The 22,314-nt window shown below is 45.3% G+C and overlaps 1 protein-coding gene across 3 annotated transcripts in view; it reads right to left on the reverse strand.

Annotated features, from left to right (window-relative positions):
• Positions 1–383: 383 nt before the first annotated feature.
• Positions 384–22,314, reverse strand: part of LOC123991111 (phenylalanine--tRNA ligase, mitochondrial-like) — a 150,646-nt gene continuing 128,715 nt past the window's right edge. For all 3 annotated transcript variants that reach the window (XM_046292325.1, XM_046292327.1, XM_046292326.1), the window contains one exon: positions 384–1,353. In XM_046292325.1, coding sequence (XP_046148281.1) covers positions 1,215–1,353 — 139 coding nt within the window. In that variant the 3' untranslated portion in view covers positions 384–1,214. The remainder of the gene's footprint in view (positions 1,354–22,314) is intronic.

Genomic DNA, 22,314 nt, shown 5'->3' on the forward strand with positions numbered 1-22,314 from the left:
ATAGTGGCTTTTATTACAATGCTTCTCAGGTAGTGTACCAACACATCCCCTCCTCACTCCTAATAACACATCTTTTTATGAAAATATTACAAATACAAATGTCGATTGAATCATCAACAGGACTGTATTGTGTTCGTTCGTCGGTCTCTCTCGCCAGGCTGGTAAGAAGCCAATGGCATGAAAGGCTTTCCGTGACGTCCATATTAAATCAAAAACATTCCACCTCTGGTGATGTGACGCTGTGAATTGTGTTATTTAAGAGCATCAGCCACTTCACATGAAAGGTTCCTGGAGGCTCTAATGATAAGAGTTGCTTGGTACTGAGGTGGAGTAGAGCCTAGAGTGGATGTGTCGCTTTGTTCAGAAGAATCAGTGAATATAAATAATGTCACATAGCAGGCGCTTTTATTCAAAGAAATGTACAGTACAATGAGAGCATCCATTTTTATTATGTGATCAATGCAGGAATTGAACTACCTTGGCATTGCTAGAGCCGTGCTCTTACAAACTCTACCGCTATCTAACAGTCACATTGAAGGACACTTTCAAGGAGGTCTAGTCGTTACCTATAGTCTCATACCACACCTCTCCTCAGGGACAGCCATCCGTTCCATGTATTTTAACTATTCCAGAGCTTGCACACCTGATTCAACTTGACAACTAATGATCAAGCCCTTGACTACTTGAATCAGGTGAGTTAGCTCAGGGCTACAGCAGGAAAATAGTCCTGCAGCAACAGGAAATATGAATTATTATGGTGATTATCATTTCTGGACCTTTTCGTTAGGGGTTTATACATTTTTCGTTGGGGCAAATCAAGTCTGACATTTTAAAGTGGAAATTAAAAACTTCAGAAAAGTTTTTAAACTTTGAATACGCTACAAAATTCTCAACAACAAAAGGGTAATCAAATTAAGATCCTACGTCTGTAGGTACTATAACCCCTTGCAATATTGTTGTACTACCAAGAGGAGGAACCCCAGGAATGGTCCGTAGGATTCCCCTCGTGTCTCTATGAGAGCCGAGAACAGAAGTCCGTCCGCTTGAAATGTGTAAGTCATGGTTATGTTCAGAAGGACACACAGTGACAAAATTATTGCAAAAGGGAAATTTGAGTTTGGGTAGTGCTTTTCCATTTTGCCAGGTTTTAAACCGATTTTTCCTGTTTACCGCCTACTGAGCATGACCCAGGGGAGGGTGCGGCGGAGGGGGTCTCAGTACCTCCCCTTCACGCCCAGTTCCTGCTCGGCGGTGTGCTCGATGGCGGCGTGGAGAACACGCACCTCCTCCTGGGTCAGGGTCCTCTCCATGTGGCGGTAGGTGATGCGGTAACAGTGGCTGTGCTTCTGCGTCCTGTGGGGAGAGAAGAAGAGAGACAGGGGTTAGAGAGGGTGTTGGTCACAATGGATTTTAAAAAAAGAAAAAGAAACGTCCCTTTTTCATGACCCTGTCTTTCAAAGATAATTCGTAAAAATCCAAATAACTTCACAGATCTTCATTGTAAAGGGTTAAACACTGTTTCCCATGCTTGTTCAATGAATCATAAACAATTAATGAACATGCACCTGTGGAACGGGTGTTAAAGACCCTAACAGTTTACAGATGGTAGGTAATTAAGGTCACAGTTATGAAAATTTAGGACACTAAAAGAAGCCTTTTTACTGACTCTGAAAAACACCAAAAGAAAGATGCCCAGGATCCCTGCTCATCTGTGTGAACGTGCCTTAGGTATGCTGCAAGGAGGTAAGGTATGAGGAATGCAGATGTGGCCAGGGAAATAAATTGCAATGTCCATACTGTGAGACGCCTAAGACAGCGCTACAGGGAGACAGGACGGACAGCTGATTATCCTCACAGTGGCAGACCACGTGTAACAACACCTGCACAGAATCGGTACATCTGAACATCACACCTGTGGGAAAGGTACAGGATGGCAACAACAACTGCTCGAGTTGAGCTTGTTGTCATTGCAGGCAATATCAACGCTGGGCATGACAGGGAAGACATCCTCCTCCCTCATGTGGTACCCTTCTTGCGGGCTCATCCTGACTTGACCCTCCAGCATGACAATGCCACCAGCCAAACTGCTCATTCTGTGTGTCCTGTCCTGTCCTGTCCTGCAAGACAAGAATGTCAGTGTTCTGCCATGGCCAGCGAAGAGCCCGGATCTCAATCCCATTGAGCACGTCTGGGACCTGTTGGATCGGAGGGTGAGGGCTAGGGCCATTCCCCCCAGAAATATCTGAGAACTTGCAGGTGCCTTGGTGGAAGAGTGGGGTAACATCACACAGCAAGAACGGGCAAATCTGGTGCAGTCCATGAGGAGGAGATGCACTGCAGTACTTAATGCAGCTGGTGGCCACCCCAGATACTAAATGTTACTTTGATTTTGACCCCCCCTTTGTTCAGGGACACATTATTCCATTTCTGTTAGTCACCTGTCTGTGGAACTTGTTGAGTTTATGTCTCAGTTGTTGAATCTTATTATGTTTATACAAATATTTACACACGTTAAGTTTGCTGAAAATAAACACAGTTGACAGTCAGAGGACGTTTATATTTTTGGAGACTAATGAACACAAACAGAAGAGGTATTTTTGACCTCTCCGGTGAGATCCACATGGGCAATCCCAATTAGATTAGACAATATTCATGTTGTCTACAATATTTGTCACATCCCTCCATTCCTAAGGTATATAGAAAGACATTAGGTGAGATATTAGAGCCTACAGTAGTCAAGATATTGGATTATGCATGCACACTCCCTAATGCACGTGCCCACACATGCACACATAGTCCCTGTCTCTCTAGGGGACAGTAATGAGGATCTTCAAAGTACAGGGAAGGATGAACATGAACAACGGTAGTATCCGCCACATAAACAGTTCGAAAGCTAAGCGTGGCCCTTTTGTCATCTCCATATTGCGGTGCTCATTGAAACCAACGGCTGAGATTTGTATTGTGCCACAAAGCACCTGGCTAAGACAAAATGTCTGAGAGAAGACTTCTGAAAGACAGAGCCTTGGGATTCCATAGCTCAAACCCCATGGGATCCCTGATAAAATCAAAGTCGGCTTCATACCAGCAGACTCCCACTGTCAGGGGGACACATCTGGTGTCTACTGTTGCAGAGATAATAATTCAAACAGAGACGTGGTGACAAAATCACGCAGTGGTTTTAGTTTCGCAAACACTGAGGCAGGCTGTGGCGACTGACATCAGAAAGTGTCAACGGTGTTCTGATGACTCCTAATTTCAAGCACATTCCTCACCGGTCCTATTTTCTGTATACACATCACAATATGGGGGTGCATTTAAAAAAAAAAAAAAACAGTACAGACGGCTGCTGCAAATTACTGGGAAAACAGAGGCGAACTGTTTTCCCTGACAATGCAGATATCCACTGGAAATGAGAAGCCACAATTACGACGAGGCGGTGGCGACACTCAGGCCGAGTTTAGCCATGTTTAATCAGGAAATCCTTTAGGGCCATAAACGGGAGCTCCGCTCTCGCCTTTCATTTCTCTCCAGCTCCGGTAGACAGGAGAATAGATTACATTTCTCCAGCTTTACAGTGTTCTATATGGTGGCGGGGGCTATGCCATAGGTGTCGGTTTTTTTCCCTCCTCTACTCTCTGAAAGGGCAACCTTGTTTTACAGAAAACCCCTCTTCGCAGGCTGCCACGCTAAGAATAGCTGCAGCCCGAGAGAGTGTGATCTCTGGGTAACCTTGTCGGGAGGTAACTGACAGATGAGAAAATATCATTTAGAGCGCACGGCGCGGAAAGAGGTAATTGGTTTATTGGACCGACATCCTCGGTAAAGAGAAAAAAAGAGAAGAAAATAAAAATCACACTCTCAGTTAGAGAGCTATTGTGCGCAGCTTCTTAAATACCAGCCCTGACAAATTTATGCCACCACTGATTGCAAATGGGACATAGCTGCGTGTGAGCGCCATGCAATGTCTTTCTATACTTTTTGGGGACCAATAAAAATCCTATTTTCCCTAACTCTTAACCCTAAACCTAACCTTATCTCCCCCCCCCCCCCCCACCACAGCCAAAACCAGCTAATGAGAAAAATGTTTTTGAGCTTGCACAATGTTCTTCTCCATCTCCCTCCATCATTGACTTGACATGTCAATGTATGACAATACATACTGTAGACATGCCAATGATGAGCTAATGGAATTTGCTCCAAACCAGAACTGTGTATTAATGATAATAGAGTGCAGACCATAACTATCAAGTGTACAGGAGGGGAGGGGACATTTTCTGAGGCGATTCCGACTTGATCATGGAGAAATTAATTATTCATCGTCCGAGCCCATCAAAAATAATCAATGATTGGCCATGACACCCCGTTAGAAATGGCATTTGTTGTCTCCATTGTCTCCATCCACAGCAGTTGGTTCATGCATAGCTTCCCTCGTTTCCCTCTCTCGCTCTCCCCACTCCTCCCCCGTCTGTCTTAGCAAAAAGAGTATCTGACATTTCCGCAGAACGCACAGTTGTTCAATAATTCAGTGCGCAGAAGAAGAACAGTGATCCAAACACAAAATTCAATCACTATTTATTGTAGAAGTCTCCATTTTATTGCCCTGCAGAATTTGGTTTACATTCAGCCAGTCGGCTGTTGGTTATTCACACTGGCTTCTTCCAAAGGGAGAAAAACAGAGCTGTCCAGGAGCAAAGAGGATTTGGCCTCCAAGGCCGGCAGGGCAGATGTGAGAAAACTATCTAACAAAGATTAGGGTGCTGTAATCGGGAATGTACAGTATGTTCAGAAAGAGTTATGTCGTGAAGCAAAGCGAGCTTTGTTGTGGCGGGACACTCGAGTCAGACAGCTGACAATGTCAAAACAAAATGTTCAATAAAATGTGTGGTCAAACAAATACAGTTCTCCTGACACTCGTTGTGATTTTGTTGATTACATGTTGTGTACCTCTCCAGGCCACACCTTTCAGGAGTGAATATACCTATTTTCAGTGAGTGAAGAGGGTATCCAGCAGACTGCTTCACAAACTGGATGTAATGTGGTTGTATTCATGACGTCATTACAACCTATTTGGTAAAGGGCTAGGACTTGTTGTGTATCTACAGTCACGAGTGATGGAGCAATGAGATCAGTGATGCTTAGGGAGATGTTTGGAGGAGTTGGGCTGGGAGAGGGGTCAGTGGCTGGCTGAGGGAAGAGAAGCTGAGAGGAGGAGAGAAGCCCAACACACAGGAAGCAGGAAGTCCACTCTAATTGGTCCCGGTCAGCTGAGAGAGAAGACTGCTTAGCCTGGGACACTTTCTCTCTCTCACTTTATCTTTTATGCTCTCCAACACTGACTGACTGACACACACACACACTGCTCCAACACAGACCCTGTGCCAGGATAAAGTGACTATGGAGGCAGTTGAAAATGGCGAGGGGGATACATTTTTGGGGGTTATTGCATTGGAATTAAATTGAACTCTGCTTATATAATCACGCTATACCAATATAAACAAAGATCAAATACCGAAACTCCAAGATCATTGAGGGCTTTTAAAATCTGTAGCTTTTCTCTGCTGCGCTGTATTAGCATAATGGACAGCGCGCGCTACAGCGAGGCGGTTTTGGTAATGAATATAGGCTACAAACAGCCTATGTGAATCTAGCCGTACACACAACTGTTTTACCAAAATAATGCAAATCAAATGCTGAATGTAGTAACCTAGTTATTCGTGCCTGCAAACAAAAATACAGAATAGCAGTTTGGCTTAGAAAACCAGCACAACTGAATGTGAATAAACGCAACAGAACAAAACAGCGGTACCAAGTAGCAGGCCTAGGGTTCTTTCATTGGAATTATATTGAATTCTGATTATATCAGGTTATACCATACCATAATACAGGATCAACGGGACAAAATCTCACTGCGCTCCATCAGCACCATGGTCAGCACCCTGCATACTAAAGCCAGATTTTGATCAAAACTAACCAGCTAGATAGCGGTGGTGCATCAGTGCCACTGGCACTGCACTGTGCCCAAATGGCTTCAAAATTGCTGTCGCACCTGAGCTTCTTGACGCACTCAAAAGCACCACATTGACTCCAGTGTAAAGATCCGTTGCTTTTGCCTGGAGTAATTTGTTTGGAGGATCGAGAAGACTGACGATTCTGTGCATTTAAAAAAATATATTTCACCTTTATTTAACCAAGTAGGCTAGTTGAGAACAAGTTCTCATTTACAACTGCGACCTGGCCAAGATAAAGCAAAGCAGTGAGACAGAAACAACACAGAGTTACACATGGAATAAACAAGAGTACAGTCAACAACACAATATAAAAAAAACAGTCTATAGCCTATATACAGTGTGTGCAAATGGCATGAGGTGGTAAGGCAATAAATAGGCCATAGTAGCAAAGTAATTACAATTTAGCAGATTAACACTGGAGTGATAGATGAGCAGATGATGATGAGCAGATGATGGTGTGTAAGTAGTGATACTGGTGTGCAAAAGAGCAGCAAAATAAATAAAAACAATATGAGGGTGAGGTAGGTAGATTGGGTGGGCTATTTACAGATGGACTATGTACAGCTGCAAGCGATCGGTTAGCGGTTCAGATAACTGATGTTTAAAGTTAGTGAGGGAAATGTAAGTCTCCAGCTTCAGCGATTTTTACAATTTGTTCCAGTCACTGGCAGCAGAGAACTGGAAGGAAAGGCGGCCAAAGGAGGTGTTGGCTTTGGGGATGACCAGTGAGCACGTGCTACGGGTGGGTGTTGTTATTGTAACCAGTGAGTTGAGATAAGGCGGAGCTTTAGCATAGCCTTATAGATGGCGACGAATATGTAGTGAGGGCCAGCCGACTACAGGTCGCAGTGGTGGGTGGTATAAGGCGCTTTGGTAACTAGTATTGTATGGCATTGAAGCTCGTTTGGAGGTTAGTTAACACAGTGTCCAAAGAAGGGCCAGATGTATACAGAATGGTGTCGCCTGTGCAGAGGTGGATCAGGGAATCACCCGCAGCAAGAGCGACATCGTTGATATATACAGAGAAAAATGTCGCCCCGAGAATTGAACCCTATGGTACCACCATAAAGAATGCCAGAGGTCCGGACAACAGGCCCTCCAATTTGACACACTGAACTGTGTCTGAAAAGTAGTTGGTGAACCAGGCGAGGCAGTCATTTGAGAAACCAAGGCTATTGAGTCTGCCGATAAGAATACGGTGATTGACAGAGTCGAAAGCCTTGGCCAGGTCGATGAAGATGGCTGCACAGTACTGTCTTTTATCAATGGCGGTTATGATATCGTTTAGTACCTTGAGTGTGGCTGAGGTGCACCAGTGACCAGCTCAGAAACCGGATTGCACAGCGGAGAAGGTACGGTGGGATTCGAAATGGTCAGTGATCTGTTTATTAACTTGGCTTTCAAAGACTAGATTGGTGGCTCTAAACTTAAAGCCGGGGTCCGTCACTGCCTTCAGCAACCCTGTAGCCTCGAGTCTTACTTCTGTGTTGTAGGAACTTGTGTTTTTTTTCCTGTTTTTATGGAAACCCAAAAGGAATTATTCCTGCCCGCCCAGTGGCTTTCCATTGCCCCCTGAACACCGCCAAAGTTTACATGACAGGTTGGCGCAAAACAAATCAGTATCTCCGCTCTGCTGTGTCACCCTGTCAATCAGTTAAACTTTTTTGCTAATTTTATACAAGGACATAATTCTAAAACTGAGGGAGCAAAAGTTTGAACTTAGCCCCCTAAGTTCCCTTTAACTCCCTCGTGTAGCCGGGTAACACCTATATGAGAATGCTGTTCATTGACCACAGTTCAGCATTCAATACTATTCTCTCCTAGCTCAACACCAAGCTCAGAGCCCTGGGTCTGTACAACACCCTCTGCAAAAGGATCCCGGACTTCTTGATGGGCAGACTATAGGCTGTGAGAATTGGCAGCAAAACCTTCTCCACAAAGGCTCCTAAAACAGCCCCCCCCCCAGGGGTGTGTTTCCTCAGCCCTTTGATGTACTCCCTGTTCACCCACGACTGCTTGGCTTTGCACGACAACAACTCCATCAAGTTTGCTGAAATACCATGGTTGTATGCCTAATAACAAACAACGACAAGTCAGCCTATAGGGAGGGGAAATGGGGTATATCTAGTCAGTTGTACAACTGAATGCCTTCAACTGAAATGTGTTTTCCGCATTCAACCCAACCCCTCTGAGTCAGAGAGGTGCGGGGGCCTGCCTTAATCGACATCCACATCTTCAGCGCCCGGGAACAGTAGGTTAACTACCTTGCTTACATTTACATTACATTTAAGTCATTTAGCAGACGCTCTTATCCAGAGCGACTTACAAATTGGTGCATTCACCTTATGACATCCAGTGGAACAGTCACTTTACAATAGTGCATCTAAATCTTAAAGGGGGGGGTGAGAGGGATTACTTATCCTATCCTAGGTATTCCTTAAAGAGGTGGGGTTTCAGGTGTCTCCGGAAGGTGGTGATTAACTCCGCTGTCCTGGCGTCGTGAGGGAGTTTGTTCCACCATTGGGGGGCCAGAGCAGCGAACAGTTTTGACTGGGCTGAGCGGGAGCTGTACTTCCTCAGTGGTAGGGAGGCGAGCAGGCCAGAGGTGGATGAACGCAGTGCCCTTGTTTGGGTGTAGGGCCTGATCAGAGCCTGGAGGTACTGAGGTGCCGTTCCCCTCACAGCTCCGTAGGCAAGCACCATGGTCTTGTAGCGGATGCGAGCTTCAACTGGAAGCCAGTGGAGAGAACGGAGGAGCGGGGTGACGTGAGAGAACTTGGGAAGGTTGAACACCAGACGGGCTGCGGCGTTCTGGATGAGTTGAAGGGGTTTAATGGCACAGGCAGGGAGCCCAGCCAACAGCGAGTTGCAGTAATCCAGACATTTACATTACATTTACATTTAAGTCATTTAGCAGACGCTCTTATCCAGAGCGACTTACAAATTGGTGCATTCACCTTATGACATCCAGTGGAACAGCCACTTTACAATAGTGCATCTACATATTTTAAGGGGGGAGGGGGGTGAGAAGGATTACTTTATCCTATCCTAGGTATTCCTTAAAGAGGTGGGGTTTCAGGTGTCTCCGGAAGGTGGTGATTGACTCCGCTGTCCTGGCGTCGTGAGGGAGTTTGTTCCACCATTGGGGAGCCAGAGCAGCGAACAGTTTTGACTGGGCTGAGCGGGAACTGTACTTCCTCAGTGGTAGGGAGGCGAGCAGGCCAGAGGTGGATGAACGCAGTGCCCTTATTTGGGTGTAGGGCCTGATCAGAGCCTGGAGGTACTGAGGTGCCGTTCCCCTCACAGCTCCGTAGGCAAGCACCATGGTCTTGTAGCGGATGCGAGCTTCAACTGGAAGCCAGTGGAGAGAGCGGAGGAGCGGGGTGACGTGAGAGAACTTGGGAAGGTTGAACACTAGACGGGCTGCGGCGTTCTGGATGAGTTGTAGGGGTTTAATGGCACAGGCAGGGAGCCCAGCCAACAGCGAGTTGCAGTAATCCAGACGGGAGATGACAAGTGCCTGGATTAGGACCTGCGCCGCTTCCTGTGTGAGGCAGGGTCATACTCTGCGGATGTTGTAGAGCATGAACCTACAGGAACGGGCCACCGCCTTGATGTTAGTTGAGAACGACAGGGTGTTGTCCAGGATCACGCCAAGGTTCTTAGCGCTCTGGGAGGAGGACACAATGGAGTTGTCAACCGTGATGGCGAGATCATGGAATGGGCAGTCCTTCCCCGGGAGGAAGAGCAGCTCCGTCTTGCCGAAGTTCAGCTTGAGGTGGTGATCCGTCATCCACACTGATATGTCTGCCAGACATGCAGAGATGCGATTCGCCACCTGGTCATCAGAAGGGGGAAAGGAGAAGATTAATTGTGTGTCGTCTGCATAGCAATGATAGGAGAGACCATGTGAGGTTATGACAGAGCCAAGTGACTTGGTGTATAGCGAGAATAGGAGAGGGCCTAGAACAGAGCCCTGGGGGACACCAGTGGTGAGAGCGCATGGTGAGGAGACAGATTCTCGCCACGCCACCTGGTAGGAGCGACCTGTTAGGTAGGACGCAATCCAAGCATGGGCCACGCCGGAGATGCCCAACTCGGAGAGGGTGGAGAGGAGGATCTGATGGTTCACAGTATCGAAGGCAGCCGATAGGTCTAGAAGGATGAGAGCAGAGGAGAGAGAGTTAGCTTTAGCGGTGCGGAGCGCCTCCGTGATACAGAGAAGAGCAGTCTCAGTTGAATGACTAGTCTTGAAACCTGACTGATTTGGATCAAGAAGGTCATTCTGAGAGAGATAGCGGGAGAGCTGACCAAGGACGGCACGTTCAAGAGTTTTGGAGAGAAAAGAAAGAAGGGATACTGGTCTGTAGTTGTTGACATCGGAGGGATCGAGTGTAGGTTTTTTCAGAAGGGGTGCAACTCTCGCTCTCTTGAAGACGGAAGGGACGTAGCCAGCGGTCAGGGATAAGTTGATGAGCGAGGTGAGGTAAGGGAGAAGGTCTCCGGAAATGGTCTGGAGAAGAGAGGAGGGGATAGGGTCAAGCGGGCAGGTTGTTGGGCGGCCGGCCGTCACAAGACGCGAGATTTCATCTGGAGAGAGAGGGAGAAAGAGGTCAGAGCACAGGGTAGGGCACTGTGAGCAGAACCAGCGGTGTCGTTTGACTTAGCAAACGAGGATCGGATGTCGTCGACCTTCTTTTCAAAATGGTTGACGAAGTCATCTGCAGAGAGGGAGGAGGGGGGGGGAGGGGGAGGAGGATTCAGGAGGGAGGAGAAGGTGGCAAAGAGCTTCCTAGGGTTAGAGGCAGATGCTTGGAATTTAGAGTGGTAGAAAGTGGCTTTAGCAGCAGAGACAGAGGAGGAAAATGTAGAGAGGAGGGAGTGAAAGGATGCCAGGTCCGCAGGGAGGCGAGTTTTCCTCCATTTCCGCTCGGCTGCCCGGAGCCCTGTTCTGTGAGCTCGCAATGAGTCGTCAAGCCACGGAGCGGGAGGGGAGGACCGAGCCGGCCTGGAAGATAGGGGACATAGAGAGTCAAAGGATGCAGAAAGGGAGGAGAGGAGGGTTGAGGAGGCAGAATCAGGAGATAGGTTGGAGAAGGTTTGAGCAGAGGGAAGAGATGATAGGATGGAAGAGGAGAGAGTAGCGGGGGAGAGAGAGCGAAGGTTGGGACGGCGCGATACCATCCGAGTAGGGGCAGTGTGGGAAGTGTTGGATGAGAGCGAGAGGGAAAAGGATACAAGGTAGTGGTCGGAGACTTGGAGGGGAGTTGCAATGAGGTTAGTGGAAAAACAGCATCTAGTAAAGATGAGGTCGAGCGTATTGCCTGCCTTGTGAGTAGGGGGGAAGGTGAGAGGGTGAGGTCAAAAGAGGAGAGGAGTGGAAAGAGGGAGGCAGAGAGGAATGAGTCAAAGGTAGACGTGGGGAGGTTAAAGTCGCCCAGAACTGTGAGAGGTGAGCCGTCCTCAGGAAAGGAGCTTATCAAGGCATCAAGCTCATTGATGAACTCTCCGAGGGGACCTGGAGGGCGATAAATGATAAGGATGTTAAGCTTGAAAGGGCTGGTAACTGTGACAGCATGAAATTCAAAGGAGGCGATAGACAGATGGGTAAGGGGAGAAAGAGAGAATGACCACTTGGGAGAGATAAGGATCCCGATGCCACCACCCCGCTGACCAGAAGCTCTCGGGGTGTGCGAGAACACGTGGGCGGACGAAGAGAGAGCAGTAGGAGTAGCAGTGTTATCTGTGGTGATCCATGTTTCTGTCAGTGCCAAGAAGTCGAGGGACTGGAGGGAGGCATAGGCTGAGATGAACTCTGCCTTGTTGGCTGCAGATCGGCAGTTCCAGAGGCTACCGGAGACCTGGAACTCCACGTGGGTCGTGCGCGCTGGGACCACCAGATTAGGGTGGCAGCGGCCACGCGGTGTGGAGCGTTTGTATGGTCTGTGCAGAGAGGAGAGAACAGGGATAGACAGACACATAGTTGACAGGCTACAGAAGAGGCTACGCTAATGCAAGGAGATTGGAATGACAAGTGGACTACACGTCTCAAATGTTCAGAAAGTTAAGCTTACGTAGCAAGAATCTTATTGACTAAAATGATTAAAATGATACAGTACTGCTGAAGTAGGCTAGCTGGCAGTGGCTGCGTTGTTGACACTACACTAATCAAGTCGTTCCGTTGAGTGTAATAGTTTCGACAGTGCTGCTATTCGGGGGCTAGCTGGCTAGCTAACAGTGTTGTTTACGTTACGTTGCGTTAAAAGAACGACAATAGCTGGCTAGTTAACCTAGAAAATCGCTCTAGACTACACAATTATCTTTGATACAAAGACGGCTATGTAGCTAGCTATGTAGCTAGCTACGATCAAACAAATCAAACCGTTGTACTGTAATGAAATGAAGTGAAAATGTGATACTACCTGTGGAGCGAAGCGGAATGCGACCGGGTTGTTCTATTCGGTAGACGTTGGCTAGCTGTTGGCTAGCTAGCAGTGTCTCCTACGTTAAGGACGACAAATAGCTGGCTAGCTAACCTCTGTAAATTAAGAGGACTTCAAGAAGCAGATGCAACATGCCCCGATCCACATCAACGGAACTGCAGTAGAGTCAGCTGTTTTTAGTTCCTTGGCATCCACGTCACCGAGGACTTGACATGGACCAACTTGTCAAGAGAGCGCAACAGCACCTCTGCATCCTAAGGCGGCTGACGAAATTCGGCATGCCACCCAGGGTCCTCAGACTCCTTAACACGAACTGGACTGACCACATGCTCTGATTCTCTGCACCTTAACACACATGCAGTCACTCACGCACACACCCACACAGACATACAAACATTCACACACACATTCCAACTGCTGCTACCAGACTCTTATTATGATCGCTAAATACTGCACAATAGAAACACTACAAAACACACGTAAATATTGGACTGTATGTAAATTGTATTACAGTCCAATATATTATACTTACTCTAAAAAGTCTATTCTAATGAGCCATTCACTTTGTTTGTATTCTTATATTTGATTATTTCTTATTGTTGTTGCATTGTCGAGAAGGAACCTGCAGGTAAGCAATTTGTTGGACAGTGTACACCATGTGTAATCCCATACAAAGGACTAATACAAATAAAACTTGAAAACACACACACACACACACACACACACACACACACACACACACACACACACACACACACACACACACACACACACACACACACACACACACACACACACACACACACACACACACACACACACACACACACACACACACACACACACACACACACACAATTCAAATTGAGAGCACAGACCAGTTGTTTTCCCACCTCCAAACAATTTGTATTTGTTTTAATGTGATTGCAAGTCAACTCACACTAAACATCCTATATTGTCAAGTAATTAATCTAGTCAGGATGGACGTTATCTTAGCATGGCACCAATGTAATTGAGAAATAATCTAAGTAATTGCAGTCCACAGGAATCTGAACATCCTCTGCATTTGCATACATTTCCATGAATTAATTTGTCATTTCAGTTAGTATTTTTTTCTTAAAGCTTTCTTTTCTTTTCTCTTCTCTCCTCTCCTTGATACTTATGTAACTGGAGGGATACATCTAAGCCATCCTACATTTACCTGTCACAAGTCTTAGAAAAAGCATTGCTCTTCATGTGGTGCTTGTTGCTTCAGGCCAGGGGATGGGCAGCGAAAAGATGAGTGTAGCGTTTCATTCATGAGAGGGAAATGGAGGAAGGCTGCTTGCTGGGACAACCCCCCCACCCCCCCCGATGGCTGGCATTCAAGATGAGATTCTGAGATGAGGGGAGAGAGGAGCAGACCAGGGACTCTCTCCAGACTCCATGCCATGCTAATGATGCCAAGCAGTAACCAACAAGGCACTGGGATAGTAAAGTGATGCTGGTTCAGGTTTATTGCACCATTGAAGTGTTTTTGCTTCCTCTGAGATCCTCTGGTATAGCACATTGACCAAATATGATAGCAATTAGAGGGTATAGGAGTTGCTACACTGGATAGTGGAAAACGCCTCGGCCGTTCAAGAGAAAATCTCGATTTCTTTTCACTTCAATGACAGGCTCTCCATGACAGATACTGCTTTGTCATTCACAAATTATGCTTTTGCAATCCAACAAGGTTTTTCATTGTTAAAGGCTGAGGGGGTAGTTCTGACATTGTTGAGGGCTGTCTTCTTGTCATTGTTGTCTTTGTTGTGAGAGTGAATAAGCGTTGCTATCTATAGTCACACACATAGCCACCCCAATAGTACATGCGATTTCCAAACTAGCGATTTACTGAATAAAAGAGATGACATCACAGTCTGGAAAAGAACACACAAAGCTCATAAATTAATTAGACCCAACAGACAAGTAGGGTTACAAAACAACTCGTCTTTGTGTGATGGTAATGCAACAGTTAGTACAATCATCTTAAGATAGCTAGGTGAGATATCACAGTCATAATAAGTACATCCCCAGTAAGGAAGTTATGAGAAATGTCAATGCTAGTAGGAAAATGTAACTGCAAGTTATTATTTGTATTATTATTATTGTTTTTGGAAGGGAGGGCAGGGATTCTGCTGTTCTAGCATCAGGGGGAAGCTGGTTCCACCATTGGGGTGCCAGGAGAGAGAAGAGCTTTGACTGGGCTGAGCGGAGGCTGACCTCCCGTAAAGTTGGGACAGACAAAAGACCAGAGGAGGCAGAACAGAGTGCTTGAGTTGGAATGTAGGGTTTTAGCATAGCCTGAAAGTATGGAGGGGCAGTTCCATTTGGTGTGCCGTAGGCAAGTGCCATGGTCTTGCAGTGGATGCGAGCTTCAACTGAACGTCAATGGAATGTAGGAGGAGCGGGGTCACACATGTGAACTTGGGAAGGTTGAACACCTGTGTGAAGAAAGGTCATTCTCTACGGATGTTGTAGAGCATGAACCTGCAAGAGCGACTCACTGTTTTGATGTTTGTAGAGAACGACAGGGTGTTGTCCAGGGTCATGCCAAGGTCATTTGCACTCTGGCAGGGGCCACCGTGGAGTTTGTCTTGAAGCCGGCAGGCCTTCCCTGGGAGGAAGAACAGCAACGTTGTGTCGAGGTTGTGGTGATGGGCTGACATCCAAGCTTAGATACCGTATCTGTCAGGTACGCAGAGATACGTGCCACGACCTGGACGTCAGATGGGGGGGGGGGGGGGGGGGATGACAAAAGTAGTTGAGTGCCATCTGCATAGCAATGACAGGAGAGACCATGAGAGGATATGACGGAGCCGAGTGACTTGGAGGATAGAGAAAAGAGGAGAGGGCCTAGAACCGAGCCCTTGGAGACACCAGCAGTAAGAGCATGTGTTGCGGACACAGCTCCTCTCCAAGCCATCTGGTAGGAGCGACCTGCCAGGTAAGATGCAATCCAGGAGTGTGCAGCGCCTGAGACGCCCAACCCTGAGAGGTTGGAGAGGAGGATCTGATGGTTCACGGTGTCAAAGTAAGCTTTGGCAGAGACGGAGAGCCTCCACAACACAGAGGACAGCAGTCTCAGTTGAGGGACCCTTCCTGAAGCCTGACTGTTTAGGGTCAAGAAGATCGTTCTGAGAGAGTCAGAGACAGAGACAGCACACTAAGGTGGTCAGAGACAGCACACTGAAGTGTTTTGGAAAGAAAAGAAAGAAGGCATACCGGTCTGTAGTTATTGACATCAGAGGGGTAGAGTGTTGGCTTCTTGAGGAGGGGAGCGACTCTGGCCATCTTGAAGTCAGAGGGGACACAGCTAGCGGTCAGGGTTGAGTTGATGAGAGAAGTGAGGAATGGGAGAAGCTCCCCAGAGATAGTCTGGAGAAGTGAAGAGGGGATGAGGTCAAATGGACAGGTTGCAGATTTTCATCTGGCGAGAGAGGGGAGAAAGAGGTCAAAGGCATAGGGTAGTTCTGTGCAAGTGGGACCAGTGAACTCAGTAGACAGTGAATGAGGAGCAGATGTCATCAACCATTTTTTCAAAGTGGTTGACAAAGTTGTCCATAGAGAGGGAGGAGGTGGAGGGAGAAGGTGGAAAATAGTTTCCCAGGGTTGGAGGCAGAGGCTTGGAATTTCGATTGATATAAAGTGGCTTCAGCAGCGGATACAGAAAAAGAGAAGGCAGAGAGTGGAAGGATGATAGGTCCTCCGGAAGTTTAGTTTTTCTCCATTTTCACTCAACTGCCAGCAGCCACAGAGCAGGAGGGGAGGGTCAAGCCGGCTGGGAGGAGAGGGGACAGTGGGAATCAAAGGAGGCAGAAAGGGAGGAAAATTTATCAGAAGGGAGAAATTATAGGATAGATGGGGAGAGAGTAGTGAGAGAGAAAGAGTGAAGATTGCGACGGTGCATGACCATCTGGGTAGGGGCTGAGTGGGTAGGGTTTGAGAAGAGAAAAGTCGTGTTCAGAGACCTGGAGGGGGTTGCAGTGGGATTAGTAGGCAAACAGCCACCAGTAAAGATGAGGTCAAGCGTATTGCCTGCCTTGTGAGTGGGAGGGGGCTGGGTAAGGGTGAGGTCAAAAGAGGAAAGAAGGGGAAAGAAAGGTGTAAATAATCAAAGTCTGGTGTCGGGAGGTTGAAGTATGCCCAGTATGATGAGTGGTGAGCCATCGTTGGGAAATAATCTTATTAAGGTGTCAAGCTCATTAAGGAACTTTTCAAGGGCACCTGGTGGGCCCATAGGCGTCAATGTTAAGCTTGAGTGGACAACTGACGGTGACAGCGTGGAATTCAAATGAGAAGAAGTACCATTTAGGAGAAATGAGTATCCCTGTGCCACCACCGTGACGGACAGATGCTCTCGGACTATGAGAGAGCAGCTGGAGTAGCAGTGTTTTCTGTGGTAATCCATACCATGAATGTGCATTGTTGCAATCAGTCTTGCCTTACCTGCATGCCTTTCAAATTGACAATAAAAAAGATTTTGTTAAGCCTTTATGTGTCATACTGTAAATTAAGGTAGGAGGTTTCATCAGAAAATCACCAAGCCTTGACTGAAAAAGTGTTGGAACACTGAATCTCATTTAGACATGAACCAGGCGGAACCACCTGGTGCACCAGTCGCTCACATTCCCTGTTAAATTCAACAGTATCTCTCCCCTATCTGCACTCATGCCCCAGATCTCCAAGACAATGAGTGAAAGTTTACACATCCCACATGTCAAATTAATGTGCCTAATTAGAGATAAATAAATAAAGAATGAAAGAGGGAGAGTGAAGCGAGAAAGAAAAAGAGGGAGAGCGACAGAGAAAAAATAGAGGGAGAAAGCGAAAGAGAGAGAGAAAGAGATCCTCTCACTATGAGAAGAAGAAACTTTTCAAAGGCCCCAAATTCAAATTCAAGCTCAGAAGTCTCCCGGTGGAACAGGAGCGATTTGAATTATTAAGATCTCTGTCACAAATGAGGGGGAAACACATTTTGGTGGTGGGCCCATATAAAGAAGGGGTCCCGTAGCGCCAGGCATGCAAGAGGCTGTATGATTATGATCAACGTTCCATAAATGCATCACTGATTGGAACAGAGGGGTAGTGGATTGACGTCAAAGCTAGCTTAACACTGACAAGGTCTCCGTAGAGGGATACACAATTGAAGATGTTGATGTATTTTCATAAACATGTTTACCTACTCAGCTGAGGTACAGTGCCTTCAGAAAGCATTCATACCCCTGGACTTATTCTGCATTTTGTTGTTACAGCCTGCATTCAAAATTCATTAAAATATATACTTTTTAAAATTATATTTATTTTCAAACAATACCCTATGACACAGTGAAAACATGTTTTTAGAGATTTCAGCAAATGTATTGGAAATTCTATACAGAAACATCTAATTTACATAAGTATTCACAGCATTGAGCCAATTCATTTTTTAGAATCACATTTTGGCAGTTTTTACAGCTGTGATTCTTTCTGGGTAGTCTCTAAGAGCTTTGCACACCTGAATTGTACAATATATTAAAGAGGCAATAACACTGGCCTTCGAGCCAGTTTGCTCTGTTCTCAGAACAAGAATAGACTGACAAGTTTCAGAAGAAAATTATTTGTTTCTGACCATTTTGATCTTGTAATTGAACCCACAAATGCTGATGCTCCAGATATTCAACTAGTCGAAAGAAGGCCAGTTTTATTGCTTCTTTAAATCAGGACAACCATTTTCAGCTGTGCTAACATAATTGCAAAATAGTTTTCTAATAATCAATTAGCCTTTTAAAATGATAAACTTGGATTAGCTAACACAACATGCCATTGGAACACAGGAGTGATGGTGGCTGATAATGGGCCTCTGTACGCCTATGTAGATATTCCATTAAAAAAAACTGTTGTTTCCAGCTACAGTCATTTACAACATTAACAATGTCTACACTGTATTTCTGATTAATTTGATGTTATTTTAAATTAACAGAAAATGTGCTTTTCTTTCAAAAACAAGGACATTTCTAAGTGACACCAAACTTTTGAACGGTAGTGTATATTTTTTAAATTCTTCTTGTTGATCATAGCTAGACAGCCATTTTCAAGTCAAAACTGTAACTAGGCCACTCAGGAACATGCAATGTCACATCAGTTAGTAATTCAATTGTATATTTGCCCTTGTGTTTTAGGTTATTGTCCTGCTGAAACGTGAATTTGTCTCCCAGTGTCCCTTGGAAAGCAGACTGAAACCAGGTTTAGCTCTATTCCATTTATTTTTATTTAAAAAACTCCCTTGCCGATGACAAGCATACCATTACATGATGTTTGAAAATATGAAGAGCGGTACTCAGTGGGGTGTTGTGTTGGATTTGCCCCAAACGTAATGTTTTGTATTCAGGAAATAAAGTTAATTTCTTTGCAACATTTCTTACAGTTTATTTTAGTGCATTATTGCAAACAGGATGCATGTTCTGCCCTGAGCGGTTTCCTTCCTCTCCGGCAACTGAGTTAGGAAGGGGGGTCTGAATCTTTGTAGTGACTGGGTGTATAGATACACCACCCAAAGTATAATTAATAACGTCGCCATGCTCAAAGGGATATGCAATGCCTGCTTTGTAATTTTTTTTTTACCCATCTACCAATACCCATCTGCCCTTTTTATGAGGCATTTTGAAAACCTCCCTGGTCTTTGAATCTGTGTTTGAAATTCACTGCTCGACTGAGGGACCTTTCAGATATTTGTATATGTGGGGTACAGAGACGAGGTAGTCATTCAAAAATCATGTTAAATAAACACTATTGCAACACAGTGTGAGTTAATACAACTTATGTGACTTGTTAAGCACATTTTTATTCCTGGACTTATTTAGGGTTGCCACAACAAAGTGGTTGAATACTTATTGACTCAAGACATTTCAGCTTTTGATTTTTTATGAATTTGTAAAAAATTCTAAAAACGTAATTCCACATTGACATTATGGGGTATGGTGTGTAAGCCAGAGACACAACATGTTAAATTCAGACTGTAGAACACAACAAATTGGGGAAAGATTCCACAGGTGTGAATATTTTCTGAATGCACTGTATGTATGTGTGTGCGTGTCCCAATAGAATCGGAACACACACATTTCAGGTCTGCTGTGCGCAAATTTGAACATTGTGAAAATTCTGTGCAACTTCTAGCGTACATTTGTTACAGTTTTAAGAGTGGTCATGTAGGGTACAGTGGCTTTTTGATCATAACGTAGGCCTACCAGAGTGGCCTACCATGAAAAACAAGAAAATGCATCCCAAAACATTTTAACATGGAAACAGATGTTTTATCATTCAGTCTACAGTAGCAGCCAATGTGTGGTGTTCAATGTTAGGCCTACATTCCAAGAGACCTTTGGAAAAATAAACATGCAGGGCTCGACATTAACCTGTTTATTCACTTGTCCTTCAGACAAGGAGGTAACTGAAAATGTTGTGCTGTTTGATGTAAGAAACCACTTTACAAAATGCATTATTATTCCCATACCATTATTACAGATAATCAGACAAATTATGCTACCCTCTTGCCTATTGGCTACTTAGCTTATTCAAGCCTGTCTCAAAATACAACACTGCCCATTTAAGACAAAAAAAGGTCCCTACCTGACTTCCTTTTCAATGATATCTGGAAACATATATTCCCCAACTGCTGACTATAAATGATCTATAACTGGGCTAATAACTCACTAACTAGCAAAGAATATGAACAAAATGTGCACACATGGCTGGCTACATGCAGCTCTTGCTTTGATCTCAAAACAAGCACTTCTACTCACGACCGCTCATACTGTGATATATTCCTCTATATAAAAAAATTGTCCAAAACGCTAATAATTACAACAACCATGCAAGCCTATAGGTACACTTTCCTCTTCATTCATTACTTCTGCAGCGCTTGTTGTAGGGCTTGGTGGAAATAGGAAGAATGCCTATTTTATGGCTTATAAAAGTGTTGAATAGTGCTGAGTAAGAACTTACACATGAACTCACTCATAAAAACAGAAGCTCTTTGCTATATCGTTGACAGTCTCTCTCTAGTCATGGTTTTAAACATTTTGAAATCTCACAGTATCAACTTTGCTGTAGCTTTCTTTCATGCCTGCTACGTTACTGCAGACACGGTCATCTGAGCCATGCGATTGGCCAGAGGTAAGTGCACTTGATTTGCTCTCTGGGCCCACAGGGAAGGCAGGGTTTGTACCTTAAACATTAAATTGTTAAAATGGTAACAGTTAGCTAACCTGGCATGCAAGGCAGTTGAATCAGGTGCCTTGCACCTAAAAAAATTAAAAATAGGAAGGCTTTATCATTGTTTTTTTTACGGAAAGGTTTGACGATCAACTAGGAATGCCTTGGCGATCGACCAGTTGGTGACCACTGCTCTAGAAAATGGCATATTGTTCAATCTTGTGGGCTGATATTTCTGTGCAGCAGTCCCGGGCTCCTGCATGGCTTAGAGGGAACATTGCTGTGACCCACTAGAATCACATGACACCATTGTGATGATGACATTTCTTTGAAATAATGACCAGATAAAGACCTAACGATGTTAAATACTGTTTTGATGACAAAGTACTAGAATTCTAGTGTTGTCAGCAATCACATGTATTCCGTCTCATGTGTTTGGTTATGTGGGGGAGGGAGGATTAGGCGGTTTTATTTATTTCACCGGTTCCTCCAGTGATCAAAAGTTGGAAAGAGAGCAGTCACCAACGTTACAACGTAGTGTACAAACTACGGGAGGAACGTTCAGATGCTTATAAAAAGATCTTAAATTCATTGTTCTTTCTTTTATTTGTTCCTAACTAATAACAGAAACCATGGTCTCTCTCTCCACCTCTCTCTCCCTCTCTCTCTTTCCCTCCCTCTCTCCCTCTCATACCTGGTAATGATTGTAAATGTTTCGGAATTTCCCATTACTGTAACTCAACTAAAGTCTTTTGCATATTGCTATTTATCTTATGGAGTCTAAACATTTCAGAAGGCTAATTGCTTAGTCTTATTACAAGTCGCATGTGAGGTATTTATAATATCATATATACTGTATATACATGTCAAATATTACTGCCTACTACACACACATCCACTATTTACCCACACTCAGGTGGCTATGGCTTGTTTCATGGCGTCTGGTCTTGGTCTTGGCCTGGATCTCCAGAGTTCCCATCTTGACTTCATCTCTGGTTGGCCTTGAAGAAACTAGCAAACGATTCAGACTGCTAGCCTATAGCTAGCTACTGCTATGACAGCCATGTGATGGTAGCTAGAGTAATAAAGCATGTCTACTTTTCTCACCACAGTGACCAAGAACATACTGAAACGTTGTGTGCCAAGGTTTACCAGACATGAAGATGTTAACTACCTTTAAGATGCCATCGGTACATGGGGCACTGCTCCGGCACTGTAAAGGCCTCCACTGCAGGGATTTTTTCTCTCGATATATGCCTTGACGACCTGAACCTCCGGTGGGGCCTGGAGACCCCGGATCGGAATATATGAGTGATAAATACTCCCTCCCCTAGAAGCGAGGCCCTGGCCAGTGAGATATTGAGGGTTTGGGATAAATCCCGCATGGGCAGCTGGACGGAGCGGCGAGCCTGAGCTCAGTAATAACGTGGCCCTTACTGTCGTCATCATGACAGGCTCCCAAGAAAACGCTTAAGGGGAGAGCGACAGCTGAGATGAATCACTCCATGTTGTACATTACAGCATGGCAGGTGGATTGGGCATTGCTTCTGAGTGTGTTTGCAGCCAGAGTGTGAGTGTGTGAGTAGGTCAGTGAGGGGTTACAAGACATTACGCTTCTCTCTCCATCTGATTGAATTCTCCTGCTAGAG

The sequence above is a fragment of the Oncorhynchus gorbuscha genome, linkage group LG12 (genome assembly GCF_021184085.1).
Source record: "Oncorhynchus gorbuscha isolate QuinsamMale2020 ecotype Even-year linkage group LG12, OgorEven_v1.0, whole genome shotgun sequence".
Lineage (NCBI taxonomy): Eukaryota > Metazoa > Chordata > Actinopteri > Salmoniformes > Salmonidae > Oncorhynchus > Oncorhynchus gorbuscha.